At 43.3% G+C, this 21,159-nt stretch overlaps 1 protein-coding gene across 2 annotated transcripts in view; it reads left to right on the top strand.

The window, feature by feature from the left end:
• The window catches only part of ino80 (INO80 complex ATPase subunit), a 233,907-nt gene that overhangs the window by 20,352 nt on the left and 192,396 nt on the right, over positions 1-21,159 (top strand). For both annotated transcript variants that reach the window (XM_073040376.1, XM_073040377.1), the window contains exon 2: positions 12,700-12,886. In XM_073040376.1, coding sequence (XP_072896477.1) covers positions 12,744-12,886 — 143 coding nt within the window. In that variant the 5' untranslated portion in view covers positions 12,700-12,743. The remainder of the gene's footprint in view (positions 1-12,699; positions 12,887-21,159) is intronic.

A 21,159-nucleotide genomic window follows, 5' to 3' on the forward strand; every position in this document is an offset into this window, starting at 1 on the left:
TCTTGTGTACGTCTGGAAAGCCACTACTCAATATCAAGGATCAGCAACCAAATTTCCTTTGTGTAATTGCCAAAAGAATCAGTACATCTTTGTATTATGATTGTACGATCCAGAAAGTGTTGTTTTAAAGGGTGGTGAAAGCAGATTCAATACTAATTTTCAAAATGTCATTTGGATAAATACTATAAAGAAATTGTAAGTTATCAATGTGTTGAAAGAGCTGGATACCAGAACTTACTACAGGTTCTCCCCAGCTTATGAGTACCCAATTCTGTACAATGTGTATGTACGAGCATTTGCAAATCATTTAAGTTTCACATTAAAGGATTTTGGTGAAAAATAAAGTCCACAGAATTGGTAATTAATAATTAATGGTATTTTCAAAAACACTAAATTTTCAAAATGGATTCAAAGTGGGTTCATGAAAATTAAACCATCTTAAAGCATTAACATTTGGCCACAGGTTGCATAAGAATGTTTTGTATTTCATTGTTTAGAAGGTTAGAAGGAGACCAAATCAAAATATACAGATTTAGTATAAAGGACAAAGTGGAGCTGATGAACATTTTCACAGGATGGGAGAATTCACTTGAGGGGGACGCTGACAGATATACAACATCATGGTTCAGTGTGATTCTGTTCTGGCCTGAATATCATGTGGATGTAGTATTGCAAGTTTTTTTTCCCCTCTGTAACTCACTGATCTGATTGTAGCAGTCCTTTTATTTCCACAAATGATTGTTAATTCATCACCAAGTTCATTGCTCGGAGGCAAACATTTTTTTAAAGAAAGCAGTCGCCTCAATTGCATACAGTTTTACTTGATCTGTAAAATAAGATAATTCTGGAGGATGAGCAAGATTTATTCTGACCTTGCATGTCACCTGATTATTTTGCCTCAAGACCAACTGGGCTGGCAAAGTTGACCTATCAAAATCAGAGAAAGTATTAGACAAAATAGTGTGTGTGGGTGAGGGGGTCTTGGGAAATCCAGTCACTTCTCACTGTCAGTAGTAAGGTTCATCAAACACTTGTGGTGCAAGCTGGCAGCCTGAGATAATGCTGTTGTTCACTCATAGTTTTTGAAAGGTCTGTTCTCTGTTCAGTGCATTTCCTAGTGGCTCAACACCGTATTTATCAAATTGCCACATCTACTGGAAGTAATATTGGTTAATATTGCCAAGTAATATTGGTTAATATTGCCAGTTGAAGTACCCATTGGCAGTCATAATTTTGCTGGAAAGGAAGGTATCTCTTGTTCCTTGGATCTTTAATTACACCATTTGTGTCATAGTTGCATTTTGAGAAGCCCTCTGGCAGGTTTAATAAGAAGGCTCCAGGCAAAAGGGGCTATCATCTATAGACACCTAGCCATCTCTTGTTACCACCTGTTATGATTGAAAATGTCTTGCTTTTGCAGAGGTGGTGAGATATGAAAGATAGATCACTTTCCTTTCTCTACCTATTATTCTGTAACATGTATATTATTTGAATTTTTTCCTTATCCTATTTGGAAGTTCAACACTATTTTGCTCTTTCAATCTAAATATAAGTTAAATCAATTAAAGCTAATTCAGAGTTGCAGTTGCTTGCAATAGATATCTGTACTTGGTGGCGTAACGCTTCTCAACAATTTAGATCACTTTGTGCTGTATATTGTACATTGATGTGAGAGAGGCAGGTCTGTCACTGAAGGCATCGAGAGGACTAGAAAGCCTGTCAAGTTATCTTGCTAGTCAACACCTGGCTTTGCTGGGCATGCAGTGTCTGCTGCAGCAATGTTCAAATCAAGGGGATGGGGGAAAGAGTGTGGGTGGAGAGAGTGGCTTGTGAGTCTCCTTCCCTGTACCCTGCTTTTGCACATTCACTGTAGTTTGTATTGGAACATAATCATAGAACAGGTCAGCACAGTACAGTCCCTGTGTGGCTAATTAGGGGGAGGGAAGAAAGGGGTTTGTTTTGCTGCTGTTGTGTTGCTTCTGTGATCTGCTGAGCTTTGTGGGAATGCTGTGTTGGCACTGGCACGTGTGAGTAGTTGAGGGCTGCCCCAGCACCTCTCTAGTTGTGATGTTGTTAAACACAAATGATGCATTGTAGATGGCAAATAGATGGCAGCACCTATGGGGAAAAAGTGCAGCCTAGACCCTTCAGCAGGACTGGAATCAGCTTGTTTTTAGCAGCTATCGTGTCAAATGTGGTCTTTCCTGATAACATTCTCAATCAACTTACCCAGCTTCTGTCCAATTGTGTCATAATCTGTTCTCCACCAATTTAATGATTGTGTTGTAATGTCAAGATCTATCGTTATTCACAAACTCTTAAAGCTTGAGTGTTTTTCTGCAAATGCATTATCTCAGCCCTGACGAAGGGTCTCAGCTCGAAACGTTGACTGTACTTTTTCCTATAGATGCTGCCTGGCCTGCTGCGTTCCACCAGCATTTTGTGTGTTGCTTGAATTCCCAGCATCTGCAGATTTCCTCGTGTGATGCATTTTACCTTGTGTTTTGACGTACATGTGATAAATCTGACTCTTCCTTCCAACACATCTTATAACCCTCCATTTTTCTTGCATCCATGTGCCAATCTTTCTTAAATGTTCCCTGATAAAGGGTCTTGGCCAAAATATTGACTGTTTATTCCTCTCCAGTGATGCTGCTTGACTTGCTGAGTTCCTCCAATATTTTGTGTCTGTTGCTCTTAAGTGTCGCTATTATACCAGCCTTTACCACCACTTCTGAAATATGTTCCAGGCACATACTGTTTTTCCATCTGTAAGAAAAAAAACTCCTCGACACCTGCCTTAAACTTTCCTTTGTTCACCTTAAATTGTATTGGCCATTGGCAGCCTGAGAAAAAGACACTTTAAATGTCTCTCATCTGAAAACACCTGTATCCAAGTTGCTTCTCAACCCACACTTCAAAGAGAGAAGCCGGAGCTCGCTCATAAGACATGTTCTCTAATCCTGGCAGCATCCTGGTAAATCTCCTCTGTACCCTGAATTTCTGACACTCCTATTATGAGATAACCAGAATTGAACACAATATGTGTGGTCTAACTGGAGTTTTTGGGACTACAACATTACTTTGTGGCTCTTGAACTCAATCCCCTGATTAATGAAGTCCAACACACCACAGGCCTTCCCATCAAACTTTAAACTGAGATGATAATTTTGAGGGATCTATTGACTTGTATTCCCAAAATCTCGCTGTTCCTCCCTACTGGTAAGAATACTGTATTTAACTTTGTACTCTGCCTTCAATTTTGGCATTGTTTGAAGAAATCCTTGCCCAATTAACCATCATCATATAGCCTGTATTATCAGAGGTCCTAACACACTAGACCACTGTTTATACTAAGATGAGGAATACCTATCGTGCCTTGCCTAGACTGCATTTCAGCAAATCTGCTCTAACCTGCAAACAGGCAGAGCCTAAAGAGCAAAACGCCAAAGGACGTGACAGCAGAGGTGCTTGTGGAAAGCAGCGGAACAGCTAAAGGATTGCTTCAAGTTCGTTAACTGGGCCATGTTCAAGGACTCATGTCTGGATCTGAATGAACACACCATGGTTGTCATGGACTTTGTTTAAAACAGTTGTTAGATGAGTGCGTCTCTACAAGATCATTCAGAGTCTTCCCCAATCAGAAGCCCTGAATGAACCATGAGATCCACATCTACTGAGGGCCAGATCAGAGGCATTCAAATCTGATGACTAAGAAAATTACAAGAGGTCCAGGTACAACTTCCAGAAAGCCAGTTCACAGTTGAAGTGGTAATTCCAGACTAAACCTGAATCAACAAAGCTTGCACGACAGTCGCGATGGGGCTTGAATACTATCACCTCTTATAAAGTTAAATCAAGTGACATAGGTGACAATGGGGCTTTGCTTCCTGATAAGCTCAATGCCTTCTATGCTTACATTGATTGTCAAAACATAGAGGAACCATCACAAGCTCCCACAGCCTCTGATGATCTGGTGATTTCAGTCTGAGGTCAACATGCGAGTAGCTTTCAAGAGGGTGAATCCACAAAAAGCATCGGGCCCAGACAGGGTACCTGGCCAATACTAAAGACCTGGAGTGTTCACTGATATCTTTAACCTCTCGCTTTGGCAGTCTGAGGTACCCACCTGCTTTAAGCAGGCTTCTCTTATACTGATGCCTAAGAATGTGTTAACCTGCCATAATGACTATCGTTCAGCAGCACGTGTCCACAGTGATGAAGTGCTTTGAGAGGTTGTTGATTATACATATCAATTCCTGCCTGAGAAGCAATTTGGATCCGCTCCCAATTTGCCTACTGCAGCAACAGGCCCATAGCAGATGATTTCCCATTGGCTCTTGTCTCATTGCAACAACCTTGATATTTAATGCTTGTATATTTATTATTATTATTTCTTTCTTTTTGTATTTGCGCAGTTTGTTGTTCTTTGCACACTGGTTGAAGGCCCAAGTTGGTGTGGTCTTTCATTAATTCTGTTATGGTTAATAACATAAGGTAATGATGCATCTCTAAAACTCTGGTTAGGCCACACTTGGAGTACTGTGTCCAGTTCTGGTCACCTCACTATAGGAAGGATGTGGAAGCATTGGAAAGGGTACAGAGGAGATTTACCAGGATGCTGCCTGGTTTAGAGAGTATGCATTATGATCAGAGATTAAGGGAGCTAGGACTTTACTCTCTGGAGAGGAGGAGGATGAGAGGAGACACGATAGAGGTATTGTAGCGATGTACTACATACAGAGCTAGAAACAATGACATGCAGTCGGTAAGTGATTTTGAGACTAGTTTATTCAAACTTCACAGCGCTGGCTTTTAATCTCTAGTTCCCACCCTCTCTGGGCGGAAATGATGTCAAAGGTGCATTACCAAAGTCTCTCCCCTCGCGCGGGCTATTTGTGAGCCGGTTCGCCTGCGCAGAAAGTGGGTCGCCACATAACCCCCCCCAGAACCGGCGATACACCCCCCCAATGTCCACAGTCTGGATCAATCTCTGTTTGGCCGTCTGCCTCTGCGCTGTGGTGCCTGAACCTTGACCGGCTGCGCCAAGTCTACATGGGCTGATTTGAGTCGGTCCACCGTGAAAACCTCCTCTTTCCCCTCAATGTCCAGAACGTAGGTGGACCCGTTGTTGTTGATCACCTTGAATGGCCACTGTAGCGGTGCCCAGTGTCCGCTCCTTCATACAAACACAAACTTAGAGTTCTGCAGGTCTTTGGGTACACAGGTCAGGATCTGTCCGTGATGTGAAGTCGGTATGGGGGCCAGGTTGCTGAGCCTTTTGCGTAGTCTGTCCAGGACTGCTGCTGGTTCTTCCTCTTGTCCCCTTGGGGCTGGTATGAGCTCTCCTGGGACGACCAGGGGTGCGCCGTACACCAACTCGGCCGACGAGGTGTGCAGATCCTCTTTGGGCGCTGTGCGAATTCCAAGCAAGACCCAGGGAAGCTCGTCCACCCAGTTAGGCCCTCTCAGGCGGGCCATGAGAGCCGACTTCAAGTGACGGTGGAAGCATTCCACTAGTCCGTTCAACTGTGGGTGGTAGGCAGTTGTGTGGTGTAGCTGCGTTTCCAACAGGCTGGCCACAGCCGACCACAGGCTGGAGGTGAACTGGGCGCCTCTGTTGGAGGTAATGTGGGCCGGTACCCCGAAGCGTGCTACCCAGGTTGCAATCAGCGCTTGGGCGCAGGAATCGGCAGATGTGTCAGTGAGCGGGACCGCCTCTGGCCATCTCGTGAACCGGTCTACCATAGTTAGGAAGTACCGCACTCCTCGTGACACTGGTAGGGGGCCCATGATATCCACATGAATGTGGTCGAACCTCCAGGCGGGTGGGTTCGAACTGCTGCGGCAGGGCTTTAGTGTGCCGCTGCACTGTGGCTGTTTGGCACTGCGCGCACATTCTGGCCCATTCACTGACCTGTTTGCGAAGTCCGTGCCACGCGAACTTGCTAGAGACCAGCCGGACAGTTGTCCTGATAGATGGGTGCGCCAAACTGTGTATGGAGTTGAAAACTCGCCGCCACCAGGCTGCCGGGATGATGGGGCGAAGTTGGCCGGTAGCCACGTTGCACAGGAGTGTCCTCTCACCTGGGCCTACGAGGAAGTCTTGCAGCTGCAAACCCGAGACTGCAGTCCTGTAGCTGGGCATCTCGTCGTCTGCCTGCTGCGCCTCCGCCAGTGCTGCATAGTCCACCCCCAGGGACAGGGCCTAGATAGCTTGTCTGGAGAGTGCGTCCGCCCCGACGTTGTCCTTTCCCGAGACGTGCTGGATGTCCGTCGTGTACTTGGAGATGTAGGACAGATGTCGCTGCTGGTGAGCCGACCAGGGATCGGACACCTTCGTGAATGCGAAGGTCAACGGTTTGTGGTCCGTGAACGCGGTGAATGGCCTGCCTTCTAAGGTAGAATGGCCTGCCTTCTAAGGTAGAATGGCCTGCCTTCTACCTAAAATGCCGGATTGCCAGATACAGTGCCAACAGCTCCCGGTTGAAGGCACTGTACTTGAGTTCGGGTGGTCGTAGATGCTTGCTGAAGGACGTCAGGGGTTGCCAGCGCCCCTTGATGAGTTGCTTCAGCACCCCACTGACTGCTGTGTCGGATGCGTCCACTGTGAGGGTGGTCGGAATGTCCGTTCTGGGGTGCACCAGCATCGCGGCATCTGCCAAGGCTTCCTTGGCTTTAACGAAAACAGCTGTGGCCTCTTCGTCCCAAGTAATGTCTTTGCCTTTACCCGACATCAGGGTGTACAAAGGGCGCATGATACAGGCTGCTGAGGGGAGGAAATGGTGGTAGAAGTTCACCATACCATCGAACTCCTGCAGGCCTTTTGACTGTGTTGGGCCGGGCAAAGTGGCGGATTGCGTCTACCTTGGCGGGCAGAGGTGTTGCCCCGTCTTTGGTAATCCTGTGGCCCAGGAAGTCAATGGTGTCGAGACTGAACTGGCATTTGGCCGGGTTGATCGTGAGGCCGAAATCACTCAGGTGAGAGTAGAGCTGGCGGAGGTGGGACAGATGCTCCTGACGACTGCTGCTGGCTATGAGGATGTCGTCCAATTAGATGAACGCAAAGTCCAGGTAGCGTCCCACCGCATCCATTAGCCGCTGGAACGTCTGTGCGGCATTCTTCAGGTCGAATAGCATTTGGAGGAATTCGAACAGGCCGAATGGGCTGATGAGTGCTGTTTTGGGGATGTCTTCAGGGTGCACCGGGATTTGATGGTATCCCCGGACGAGGTCTACTTTGGAAAAGATTCTTGCCCCGTGCAGGTTCGCTGCAAAGTCCTGTATGTGCGGCACGGGGTAGCGGTCTGGAGTTGTAGCCTCGTTCAGTCTGCGGTAGTTGCCGCACGGTCTCCAGCCCCCGGCTGCTTTGGGCACCATGTGCATGGGGGAGGCCCATGGGCTGTCGGACCTCCAGACGATCCCCAATTCCGCCATCCTCTTGAACTCCTCCTTCGCCAGACGGAGCTTTTCTGGGGGGAGCCTTCGTGTGCGGGCGTGGAGGGGTGGTCCCTGGGTCGGGATGTGGTGCTGTACTCTGTGTCTGGGCATGGCTGCCGTGAACTGCGGTGCCAGAATCGATGGAAAGTCCGCCAGAATTCTGACCCTGGCCCTTGCAGGGTGGGCGACAACGGCGGGCTTCTGTGCCCCACCGCTGGTGGTAGAAACACCACTGTTCACTGGCCTCCTCACTCCTGCCTCTGTGTTGTGTGCACTCCCTTGCCGGGCCTGGTCTGGTCTGCTGTTGGGCGCGTGGCTTGGTAATCTGACCGATGGATGCCACGCTCTCCCTCTTGGCTTTCCACAGCACGTCTGCCCGGGCCGCCACCTTCCAGGGGTCACTGAAATCTGCGTCAGCCAGCAACAGATGTTTGTCCTCAGGCAGTTGCTCTAGGAACGCTTGCTCGAACATGAGGCAGGGCTTGTGTCCACCAGCCAGGGTCAGCATCTCGTTCATTAATGCTGACGGTGGCCTGTCTCCCAAACCGTCCAGGTGCAGCAGGCGGGCACCCCGCTCACGCCGTGAGAGGACAAAAGTCCCAATGAGCAGCACTTTGAAGGTTTCATATTTGCCTTCTTCCGGGGGCGACTGTATGAAATCCGCAACCCGGGCGGCTGTCTCCTGGTCAAGGGAGCTCACCACATGATAGTAACGCGTGGAATCAGAAGATATCTGCCGAATCTGGAACTGGGCTTCTGCTTGGCTAAACCACACGCGTGGTCGCAGCATCCAGAAAGTCGGCAGTTTTAGCGAAACTGCGTGAACAGATGAAGAGTCGGTCATCTTTGGTCCAAATCCCGTTTGGACCGTCGGGGTCACCAATGTAGCGATGTGCTACATACAAAGCTAGAAACAATGACACGCAGTCGGTAAGTTGTTTCGAGACTAGTTTATTCAAACTTAGCGGCGCTGGCTTTTAATCCCTAGTTCCGGGCGGAAATGACATCAGAGGTGCATTACCAAAGTCTCTCCCCACACGCGGGCTATTTGTGAGCCGGTTCGCTTGCGCAGAAATTGGGTCACCACAGTATACAAGATATTAAGAGGAATAGATAGAGTGGGCAGCCAGCGCCTCTTCCCCAGGGCACCACTGCTCAATACAAGAGGACATGGCTTTAAGGTAAGAGGTGGGAAGTTCAAGGGGGATATTAGAGGAACGTTTTTCACTCAGAGTGGTTGGTGTGTGGAATGCAGTGCCTGAGTTGGTGGTGGAGGCAGATACACTAGTGAAATTTAAGAGACCATTAGACAGGTATATGGAGGAATTTAAGGTGGAGGTTTATATGGGAGGCAGGGCTTAAGTGTTGGCCACAACATTGTGGGCTGAAGGGCCCTTACTGTGCTGTACTGTTCTGTGTTCTATGTTATTATTCTATTATGGATTTATTGAGTATGCCTGCAAGAAAATGAGTCTCTGGGTTGTATAGGGTGACATATATATATACTTCGATAATTTAAGTTGAACTTTGGACCTTTCAAAGTGTATCATTCATTCTTTTGCAGATTGACTTTCATTTGTTGTTTCTTCGCTCAGCTCTATATTTGTCTGTACCCCTTTGTAAACTACAACAGCTTTTACACTATACACACCATCAATCTTTGTGTCATCTACAAAATTACTAACTCACTCTTTCACTTCCTCATCTAAGTCTTTTATAAAAATTGCAGAGCTAGGGTCCCAGAACATTCAATGGCTTTGAAGTAGAATACGCTTTATTAACTATCACCCTTTGGCTTTTGTGGGCAAGCCAATTCTGAAGTTGTGCAGCCAAGTTTCCATGGATCCTATGCTTCATGACTTTCTGAATGAGCCATATGATATTACATGATTTATTTTAAAGTACTGGCTAAAAAAAGAGCTTTATTTTAATGAATGGCTACTGGTTCCTTATTATTCCATTAATGAATTGAGCAAGTCTTTGGGTACTTTAATTCAGTGATGAAATAGGCATTATGGAAAATTGTGCTACCACAGGTACAATGTTTGCTGTAACATGATGGAAGTCAGTTATACAGAATGAGTAGTATCTGTATAAACAGAATAAACTGTACTTGAATGTGGCATAAGGTGGCGTACATTGCATTTAACATTGTGAATGCAGATACAGAAATTTTAGTCCACTACATTTTTAATGCCAGCTTGAGGCTAAAGATAAATTTGAGCTGAAGGGCATTGGATATATTAGGAATTGGTTGTCCAGGAAGTGCACAGAAGACATTTTATGGAGATACAATTCATTAATTACCACTAAATTTCAACCTCCAGACACAGTGTGGAAGTTAGTGTAAGGCTTTACAGCACCAGCTATTGAAAGAATGGGATTCAATATCCGCTGCAGCCTTATGAGGTTGTACACTCTCTCTGTGACATGAGCTTGTGGGTCCTCTGGTTTCCTCTCACATGATATAAGGGTTAGGATTACTAAATTGTGGTCACACTGTGCTGGCTCCAGAAGCATGGCGACATTTTCCGGCTGCCCCCAGTACATCTTCAGGTTCTGGTTGTTGGTGCAAGTGATGCATTTCACTGTTTTGATGTAAATGTGACAAATACAGCTAGTCTCTTTAACCTTGAAGTTATTTGTAATGCTATATTAGAACAGCAGTTTAACATTGGCTTCCGCCAGCCTGAATATATTGCACCCTCTTTCTTTTCTAGAACAGAGAAGGCAAAAAAATAAAGCTAGGAATCCCCTTGTGTTTCTGGCATTCTCTGATATGGTAGTATCCTTATAAAAGCCTTTTGTGACTAGTTTCCTGGTTTTTATTCTATCCTGTTTCTTGGAAAATTGTTGATCCTTAGTGATTTATTACAATTCACTTGTACAGTATATTTGAGCTTTAAAAAAGTCTGAAGAAGATTTCAAGCTCAATGTCCTCATATTGGAACATCAGAATAACAACTACTAATTGCTAATTGGTGATTGTAATTGTCAGATTAACAGAAGGCTAGGAGGATTCCTTTTCTAAATACAATCTTCCCTGTAAGGCTACGAGGCAGTGAAATCAATTGTTTAAATGTAAACAACCAAAGTTCAACACATTCTTTTTTTAACAGTGGCAGGGTCGAAGTGTATTTGATCCATAAAGTATACTGTAGCTCATTGAATTCAGAAGTATATAATTTGACAAATAAAACTACTGCTGAACACTTTTGTTGAGATCACCAAGGCACGAGACATGGGACAGTTGCAGAATACTTGCAATACGCACAAAATGCTGGAGGAACTCAGCAGGCCAGGCAGTGTTTGTGGGAAAAGCGTAAACAGTTGATGTTTCAGGCCAAGACCCTTCATCAGGACTGCAAAAAAAACGATGAACAAGAAGGTGGAGGGGGGAGGAAGAAGTACAAGGTGGTAGGTGATGGGTGAAACTGGGAGAGGGGGAGGGTTAAGTAAAGAGCTGGGAAGTTGATTGATGAAGGAGATAAAGGGCTGGAGGAGGGGGAATCTGATAGGAGAAAGTAGAAGACCATGGAAGAAAGGGAAGGGGAGGAGCACCAGAAGGAGGCGATGGACAGGTAAGGAGATAAGGTAAGAGATAGAAACAGGAATAGGAATGGTAAACGGGGGGCCAGTTACCAGAAGTTTGAGAAATTGATGTTTGTGCCATCAGGTTGAAGGCTACCTGGATGGAATATAAGGTGTTGCTGCTTCATCCTGTGTGTGGCCTTATTGGAATGGGAAGTAGAATTAAAATGGGAGGCCACTGGACAATCCCACTTTTTTCTGGCAGATGGAGTGTAGATACTTGGCGAAGCGGTCTACATCAGGTCTCCCCAATATACAGGAGGCCACACCGGGAGCACCGGATACAGTAGATGAGCCCAACAGACTTGCAGGTGAGGTGTTGCCTCATCTGGAAGGACTGTTTTGGGCCCTGAATGGTAGTGAGGAAGGTGGTGCAGGTTGTAGCACTTGTTCGACTTGCAAGGATAAGTACCAGAAGGGAGTTCGGGGGTGGGGAGCGTTGAATGGACAAGGGAGTTACGCAGGGAGCGATCCTTGTGCAAAGTAGTGAGGTGCGGGGGGTGGGGGGGGGGGGAGGAAGATTGATGGTGGGATCCTGTTGGAGATGAGTGAAGCTCAATCCTTGACAATTTTTCAGTTGCTGGCACTCTAACTTGAATCTGAAAGTTGTAGGTACAAGGTTCAAGGGTTTAACACATGATCTGAACTGTCACTGCCATACATTTGAGGAAGTAATTGTTTTGCATCATTTATGTACTGTTGAAACAGTACGTAAACTGAAGCTTGTTTATGCAGTCAAATCTACATGATAAAGACTGCTTGAAGACCAGTGAATTCTGACTGGATTTCCTGTTTAGTTTATGGGGCAGAAACTAAAATTTAAAATCCAAAAGGCATTAAACTGGATTCAGTAATGCAAATGCATTAAGTGCTTCTTTACATGTTGATAAAATCGTATAGTGCTCCATACTACAAAAAAAGTCAGTAATTTCAAGAAAAATGTCTGTATAGATTTAAAGTGAACTGAATCTTTGGAATCTTGTGAAATGAAACTTCACAATCTGAATTGAATCCCACGGAAACATTCCATAATGGTTCCCAGCTAATATCTCCTTGTACCTCTTTTTTAGAATAAGAATTCCAAATATTCATTGCTCTCACACTTCATCTAATGACCCTCTATTTTTAATCACTCACCCCTAGATTTAGATCCTCTTGTAAGAGGAACAGTGGGTATAATAATGGTGGCGGTCATGGAGTAACAATATCAAATAGCATTTGTATTCAATAAAGTAAGTCAGCAATATATTGTTGATGAATTCTCATCAGCGTAACACTCAGGTGTACTGGCATTTGTGATGGTAAACAAAATAAAACATCTATTCAATTTGGTGTTATTTAACTACCTCTAGTGTTCCAAATGCTCATTTTTGTCTAATGAAGTACTGGCATACTAAATAACAATGAAAATAAATCAGGAAGAAAAGGAATAAAAGTTGCATCAAAATCTGCTATTATGTCTTTTATTAAAATTACAGTTGGTCTTGTACCTGAATGCCATTTTTCCCATACCAACTCCTCAATTAACAATTTCCTTAATATCCAGCAAACTGCATTGTCTTGTAAATGATTTGGCTGAATAGTAAATATTAATCAGAACGTGTGAACTCTTGTAAGAATGTACCTTTAGTCCTGTGAAAGTTTGACATGCTTTCCTGTTCTCTATAGAACCAACAGAAGGCCCAGATTTTCCTGTATAAGAGGACCTTTCTATGGCAGCAGACTTACTTCAAAGTGAGAATGGGAGTGGTGCAGAGCTGGCAAAGCCTCTACATCTGCAGTACCTGGAACGTGCACTACGACTTGACCCCTTCCTGCGCCAAGCTGCAAATGTATTCAACAGACCTATTTCTAGGTAAGCCCACCACTCACTAAATGTGGGGTGATGCAATGTTTTGATTCTGTTGCTGAATGGGATAGTTTATCAGAGGTGGCCGAAACTACTGGGTCATGAAGCCACATATGATATTGAATCAGAATCGGGTTTATTATCACTGGCATGTGTTGTGAAATTTGTTAACTTGTAAATTGAGATGCAAGGCAACCTTCACTGCCGGTCAATCTCAATGTAAATAATAAATCCATACTTAAACACAGTGGCTAAATACTGATGTCTTCCATTTGGATGTCTTCAGAAAGCCACTGATTTGTTGTTGAAGTGGAAGTTTAACTTGAGCTTAACTGTCAGATATCATTGCAAACTCAGAGGCTGTAAAAGAATACAATGTTTAAGGTTACAAATTTCACAATGTAGGTTGTGTGGAGAATTGAAGTGAGAGTCACACACTATTCATGAGTCGAAGATGCCTCTTTCTGGCTCTTAGTTCCACAATTCAGTTGTGCACTGAGATTCATGCATCATCTTTAGAGCCAAATCATTTGGAGTTCCATTAATTCTATTAATTTCTGCAGTGGGTGTTTCTGTAGCTGCTTTTTTGGGAGTTGGGCAAGCTTTTGGATCACATCAGTTGTAAATGAGTGTTTTTTACAGAAAAAAAATGAGGAAAGCACCACCTCCACTTCTGTAAGTCTTCAATTTGGCCTAAAAGTAATTGAGCAGTCCTTTTAATTTTTTATTTAAGCTTGTGATCAGGAATTTCTGCTTAATATCTACTGTACAATTGAGGTGAGGAATGAGTACATAAGAATAAAATAAATTAGAGCAAGAGAAGGCTATCTAGCCCGTCGAGTCTGTTTTGCCATTCGATAAGATCATAGCTGATCAGGCCATGGACTCGTCTTTACCTACCTGCCTTTTCCCCATAACCTTTAATACCCTGCTATGTAAAAAAAATCTATCCAACCTTCTCTTAAATATATCCACTGCTTCATTGGGCAGAGAATTCCACAGATTCACCAGTCTCTCAGAAAAGCAGTTCCTCCTCATCTGTCCTAAATCTACTTCCTCGAATCTTGAGGCTATGTCCTCTTACCTACCAGTGGAAACAACTTCCCTACCTCTATCCCTTACTTAATTTTATATGTTTCTATAAGATCTCTCCTGCTCCTGAGTTCCAGCGAGTACAGTCCCAGGCAACCCAATCTCTCCTTGTAGCCTAACCCCTTCATCTCTGGAATCAACCTGGTGAACCTCCTCTGCACCACCTCCAAAGCCAGTGTATCTTTTCCTCAAGTAAGGAGACCAAAACTGCATGCAGTACTCCAGATGCAGTCTCACCATTACCCTAGACAGTTGTAGCCTAACCTCCTTGCTCTTAAATTCAAACTGTCTGGTAATGAAGGCCAACATTCCATTTGATTTCTTCTGAGTTTGCAGGTCCTCTGCAGGTCAGATAAGATGTCTCAAACCTGGGCATCAGGCAGGCAACACATTCTTCAGCTCTGTCCTCGTGACCAAGAACTGTCTATTCCCCTGACTATACTATCCCCAATTATCACTGCATTTCCCTTCTCTCCCCTCTCTTGAATGGCTCCCTGAACTACGGTTCCACGGTTAAGTTGCACATCCTTCCTACAGCCTCACTCTCATCCACACAGGGAGCAAAAATCTCAGACCTGTTGTACAAGGTTAAGTGCTGAGGGTGCTCCAGCACTGTCTCCTGAATCCCACTACCTGTCTCACTCGCAGTCACACCCTGTTGCCCCTGACCACAGACTGAATTTGAGGCAGCTAATTCTAATAGGTGTGACGACATCCTGAAATAGAGGATCCGGGTAACTCTCCGTCCCTGATGTGCAGCAGTGTTTGAAGCTCAGAGTCCAGGTCATCAACTTTGAGCCTGAGTTCTTCAAGCAGCCAACACTTGCTGCAGATGTGGTCACCAGAAACCACAAAGGGGTCCACCAGCTCCCATATCATTCAGCTACAGCACATCATCTAATCCTGCATCATCCCTTTATTTAATTAATTGTAATTTAGTGACTTTTTATTCAACCACTACAAAAGCCTTACCTGCTACATACCTATGCCTCCTACACTGGTCCACTCACTCAATGGCCACTCTGCTTTAACCCTGCTTTACTTTTATTTGCTCTTGCTAATAGATCATGAATCGATTGGTCTGCCGCTAATGCACCGACCCCCACAAAACATTCTTTTAAATTCTTCTCCCTGACCTGTGCGAATCGATTGGTCCACTGCTAACGTACAATATCTCATTGCTGCAGCTTTAATTTATCTGAAGGACTTGTTTGAGTAAAATTTATTCTTCTTGGATTGCCAAGTTTGGGGTTTGCAGATGTCCTGTAATATCACGACAACCATTGCGATAATAATGTGACAGGTTCTCTATCTACACTCATTGGCCACTTTATTAGGTACAGGAGCGGAACCCCTGTGTGATATTCTACTGTCCCCCATCCACTTCAAGATTCGACTAGAGTTCCTCTATTACACACCACTATTGTAATACGTGGTTATGAGTTACTGTTGCCTTCCAGTCAGCTTAAAGCAGTCTGGCCATTCTCCTCTGACCTCTCTCAATAACAAGGCATTTTTGCCCACGGGACTGCAGTTCACTGGATGTGTTTTTGTTTTTCACACCATTCTCAGTAAACTCTAGAGACTTCTGTGTGTGAAAATCCCAGGAGATGAGCAGTTTAGAGATGGTTGAATCACTCTGTCTGGCACCAGCAAGCATTTCACTGTCAAAGTCGCTTTTCTTCCCCATTCTGATATTTGGGTTGAAGAACAACTGAACCATGATGTGTGTTTTTATGCATTGAGTTGCTGCCATATGTTTGACTGATTAGATATTTGCATTAATGAGCAGGTGTACCTAATAAAGAGGCCATTGACTGTATTTCTCAAGTTTTGGATAGGAACATTTCACTTCAAGTGAAATAATGAACAATTTCATCAACTTCAAGCCTATTTAAGACATTATTGGTTGACAACTACTTCAGTCCATTAGTTGAATTCTTTTAAATGGATGTAATAATTTGAACTTGATGCTTTTCATTTAAACAGTTAAAATGAATGATTTCTATGATGGTGTTCAAAACATTTTTGTTTCACTGATACTTGTGTGAGGTGTTTGAGTTAAATGACAGTGACAGAAATTCCAAGAAATTGGGATAGGGTTTCAGGTCTGATGGGGCTCCATTTTTATTTATTGTAGGTGCTGCACCTGTTGCACCAACAGAGAATTTGTAGAGAAATACATGTTCAAGTGTGTTCTTTGCTAATATGATGGGTTGCTTCTTTTAGCTGATTTTTTTTTCATAGTTTCATCTTCTACTTTCATTTTTGCTAATTATAGCTTATCTCATATACTGTACATGAATATGGTAGGATCAAGGCTGAGCATAAAAGCATTTTGTAGACTGTGCATCTTGTTTCAAACATTTGAAATATCTGGGAGACATCGACTGTAACACAGAATTGGAATCTGTATTGTCACTGTGATTGGGTATTACTTGAATATAACATTGTATCTGTCCTCAATATTTGTAAGAAGTTCTCCATGATATGGACATTAAGTGGGAGTGACATTTCGTAACTAGCAGACTTGGATTTCTTTATTGTTTCAGCTTCCTTTCTGATTCCAGAGTTTTATAAAGAAATTTTATGCAGCTGGTTATTTTCAGTTTTGATGAGGAAGATATTTGAGATGAAAACTCTTTATGACATGAAGAGGGTTATTTTGCCCGTAAGAGTATTTTAAGAGAACAATCCTATAAGTTCCACTCTCCAGCCTCTTCTTTTACCCTTTTATCCCTACAAATTATTCTCTTTGACAATGAACTTTTTCTACTTGGGGGTATTCAACCTGCATATCATTGAAACATGACAGGAGATCTCAAAGTTCGAAGTAAATTTTTTAATCAAAGTACATGTCATCACGTACAACACTGAGATTTGTTTTCTTGCCAGGCATATACAGTAAATCCAGGAAACATAATAGAATCAATGGTAGACTGCAGCTAACAGGACAAACAACCAATGTGCAAGGGACAACAAACTGTGCAAATACAAAAGAGGAAAAAAGGAAATAGTCATAATAAATAAATAAGCAATAACTATCAAGAGTATGAGATGAAGAGTCTTTGAAAGTGAGTCCATTGGTTGTGAGAACAGTTCAGTGATGGGGAGAGTCAAGTTATTCCCACTGTTTCAAGAGCCTGATGGTTGAGGGGTAGTAACTGTTCCTGAGCCTGGTGGTATGAGTCCTGATGCTCCTGTACCACCTTCCTGATGGCAGAGTGAGAAGAGGCATGGCCTGGGTGACGGGGGTCCCTGATGATGAATGCTGCTTTCCTGCAACAGTGCTCTGTGTGCATGTGCTCAGTGGTAGGGAGGGCTTTGCCTAACTGGCCAGTATCCACTACTTTTTGTAGGATTTTCTGTTCAAGGGCGTTGGTATTTCCATACCAGGCTGTGAAGCAAACAGTCAATATACTCTCCACTGCACATCAGTAGAAGCTTGCCAGAGCTTTAGATATCACGCAGAATCTTCAAAAACTCCGAAGGAACTGAAGGTGCTGTTGTACTTTCTTTGTAATTGCACTTGTGTGCTGGGCCCAAGACAGATACGTTGGAGTGATAACATCATGGAATTTAAAGTTGCTGTCCTTCTCTAACTCTGCTCCCTAATGATTAACACTAAAGCACTGGTGCACCTCAGGGGTGTGTGCTCAGCCCACTGCTCTACTGTCTATATACACATGACTGTGTGTCTAGGCATAGATCAAATACCATCTATAAGTTTACTGATTCCATTGGTAGAATCTCAGATGGTGACGAGAGGGCATATAAAAGTGAGATATGCCAACTAGTGGAATGGTGCCGCTGCAACACCCTGGCACTCAACATCATTAAGACGAAAGAGCTGATTGTGGACTTCAGGAAGGGTAAGACGAAGGAACACATACAGATTGGATCTTGGTAGAAACCTGCACAGTCACATGAAGACACAGGCATAATTATGATATCAATTGAATCTGGGTGTCTGAAGCTGAGGCAGTTCATTTCTGCACAACCGTGTCACTGACTTGTGATTCATTTCATAGTGATGTTTCAATGTGCTTACTCTAGTTTGCACAAAAGACAGAACAATTTACCATCATTAACAGTGAATACCGAATAGTCAGCCCATTCTGGTTTCAGAATTTCTCCGTGCCATTGTTTCTTGCAATTGGTTGAAGTCATTGTTATAAGATTTGTATATGACTAAAACTTGAAGTACAACTATTTGTATTTATCTAGTCAACAGTGAATCCAGCCTGTAATCTGTGCATTGCAGGGGGATTGTAATGGCACCAGATCTGCAATGTATCACAGCTGACGAAATACTCAAAGTATTATATGTGTGAGTAGCCTGCGCAGTCTGTGAGCAAACCATTAGCAGGTATTGCACAGCACCTGTAAGGTGTGTAGTAGTTTATGTATGGAGAATTATTTGGGTTACAGGAGACTAGACTCTAAATTTGTGTGAGCATTATGCAGCTCACAAGCTTGCAGTTTGACTTTGTCTGTGAAGTATATATTTAAAATGAATGTTGATTCATAAAATCTTTTGCATTCCCTTTGATGTTTCTCTTTAGCCTCTGTCCCTATTGTAAGCAATGAAGTTACTACCATTCTTGATGCGTCTCCATTTAGTGTTGTTATGGGCTGACAATTACTATGAACCGGTGAGGATGCTACATTTTTCAGGAGGCTGAGAATGTCTCTTGAAGCATTCTCTCCCTTTCTCTTTCAAAATGCTATACGTCGCTCACTGATGATTGAGCATAATGTTATGGTAGTTGAGTGCCAACATTGGTTTATTTATTTTACTGGTGGACTTGGGGGGCGTGTGGTAGTTTAGTTCTTTGTTCTTGCTACAGGTTTTCCATTTTCATAAGTATACAGTTCATTGTATCTATTGATAGAATCTGACTGTGGCAATCTGTTCGTCCACTGAAGGAGGAGTTGAGAATCCTTGCTGTTAGTAGAGAAGTAAATGTTAAAGCATGTTCTTTACTAATTATAGGTCAGTTGCTGTTGAGGAATTGGGGATATTAAAAAAAATAATTTTGAACCTATGTAACCTCTGGCTATAATTGGGACTGAATAGGAATCTTTGAACTGAAGTAAGCTGTCTCCAAAGCCAGTATGTCCTTCCTCAGGTAAGGAGACCAGAACTGTACGCAGTACTCTGTGCAGCCCCACCTTTACTCTGTACAGTTGCAGCATAACCTCCTTGCTCTTAAATTCAACCCTCTTGCAACGGAGGCCAACATTCCATTTGCCTTCTTGATGGCCTGCTGCACCTGCAAACCAACTTTTTGTGATGCATGCACAAGCACTCAAAAGTCCTTTGGCACAGCAGCATGCTGTAGTCTTTTACCATTTTTAAATAATAATCTGGTCTTCCATTTTTTTCCTTCCAAAGCGGATGACCTCATATTTGCCAGACCCTTGCCCACTCACTTAACCTATCTATATCTCTCTGCATACTCTCCGTATCCTCTGCACAATTTGCTTTTCCACTCAATTTAGTGTTATCAATAAACTTAGATACACTACACTTGATCCCCTCTTCCAGATCGTTAATGTATATCGTGATCAGTTGTGGGCCCAGCACAGACCCCTGTGGTACATCACTCACCACTGAGCAACACCCATGTATCCTGACTCTCTGCTTTCTATTGGTTAACCAATTCTCTATCCATGCTAATACATCACCCCAACTCTATGCATCTGTATCTTATGGATAAGTCTTTTATGTGGCTTCTTATCAATGCCTTCTGTAAATCCCAGTAAATAATGTCCATCTATTCCCCTCTATCTACTGCACTGGTTACATCCTCAAAAAACTCCAGTAAGTTTGTCAAACAGGACCTGCCTTTGCTGAATCCATGCTGCGTCTGCATGATGGATTCATTTCTTTCCAGATGCCTCACTATTTCTTTAATGATAGCTTCAAGCATCTTCCCCAACTACAGATGTTAAACTAACTGGCTGGTAGTTACTTGCCTTTTGCTACATTCTATTTTTAAACAGTGGCGGGACATTGGCCTTCCAATCCAGCAGTTTCTGCCCAGAGTCCAGAGAATTTAGGTAAATTATCACCAAAGCCTCTACTTATAACCTCTGCTATTTCTTTCAGTACCCTGGGATGCGTTCCATCAGGACCAGGGGACTTTTCTATCTTTAGGCCCTCAAGTTTGCTCAGCACTACCTCTTTAGTGATAGCTATTATATCGAGGTTCTTACTTCCTATTACATCTATATCCTCTCTCTTCGTCATGATAGATGTGTCCTCCACTGTGAAATCTGACACAAATAGTCTTTCAAAGCCTTGGCCATTTCCTCATTATCCAATATTAATTCCCCCTTCTTGTCTTCCAAGGGACCTATGTCCACTTAGGCCACACTTTTCTGCTTTATATAATTATAAAAACTTTTCTATCTGTTTTTATATTTTGCGCTAGTTTATTTTCATAATCTATCTTCCCTTTCTTTATTGCTCGCTTAGTGGTTCTTTGCTGCTTTTAAAAGTTTTCCCAATCTTCCGGTTTCCCACACTACTCTTGGCAGCTTTGTATGCACAAGCTTTCAGTTTGATGCCTTCTTTTATTTCCTTCATTATCCATAGCTGGCCCTCCCCATCCTTACTGTCCTTCTAACTGGAATATACTTTTGTTGAGCGTCATGAAAAATGTCTTTTAAAGTCTTCCACTGTTCCTCAACCATCCTACCATATACCATGTAGTCTTACCAGTCTACCCTATCCAACTTCTCCCTCATCCTGTTGTAGTCTTCATTGTTTAGGCACAATACCCTGATTTTAGATCGAACTGTTGCACCTTCAGTTTGTATAAGAAACTCAATCATACTGTGATCACTTTTTCCAAGAGGATCCCTAATGGCAAGATTGCTAATTTTGCCTGTGTCATTGCACAGGACCAGATCCAACATGTTCCCTTGAAGGTTCAGTAACATGCTGTTCAAGACAGATACCACATGTGCATACTATGAAGTCCTCCTCAAGACTGACTTGACCAACTTGATTCACCCAATCTATGTGCAAGTTAAAACCACCATAACAACTGCTGTTCCATTCTTACATGCCTCAGATATTTCTTGGTTTATTGCCTGTGCCACTGTAATGTTATTATTGGTGGCTTATAGAAAACTCCCATCAGTGATTTTTTTCATTGTACTATTCCTAATCTCTA

This window comes from Hemitrygon akajei, chromosome 3 (assembly GCF_048418815.1).
Source record: "Hemitrygon akajei chromosome 3, sHemAka1.3, whole genome shotgun sequence".
Lineage (NCBI taxonomy): Eukaryota > Metazoa > Chordata > Chondrichthyes > Myliobatiformes > Dasyatidae > Hemitrygon > Hemitrygon akajei.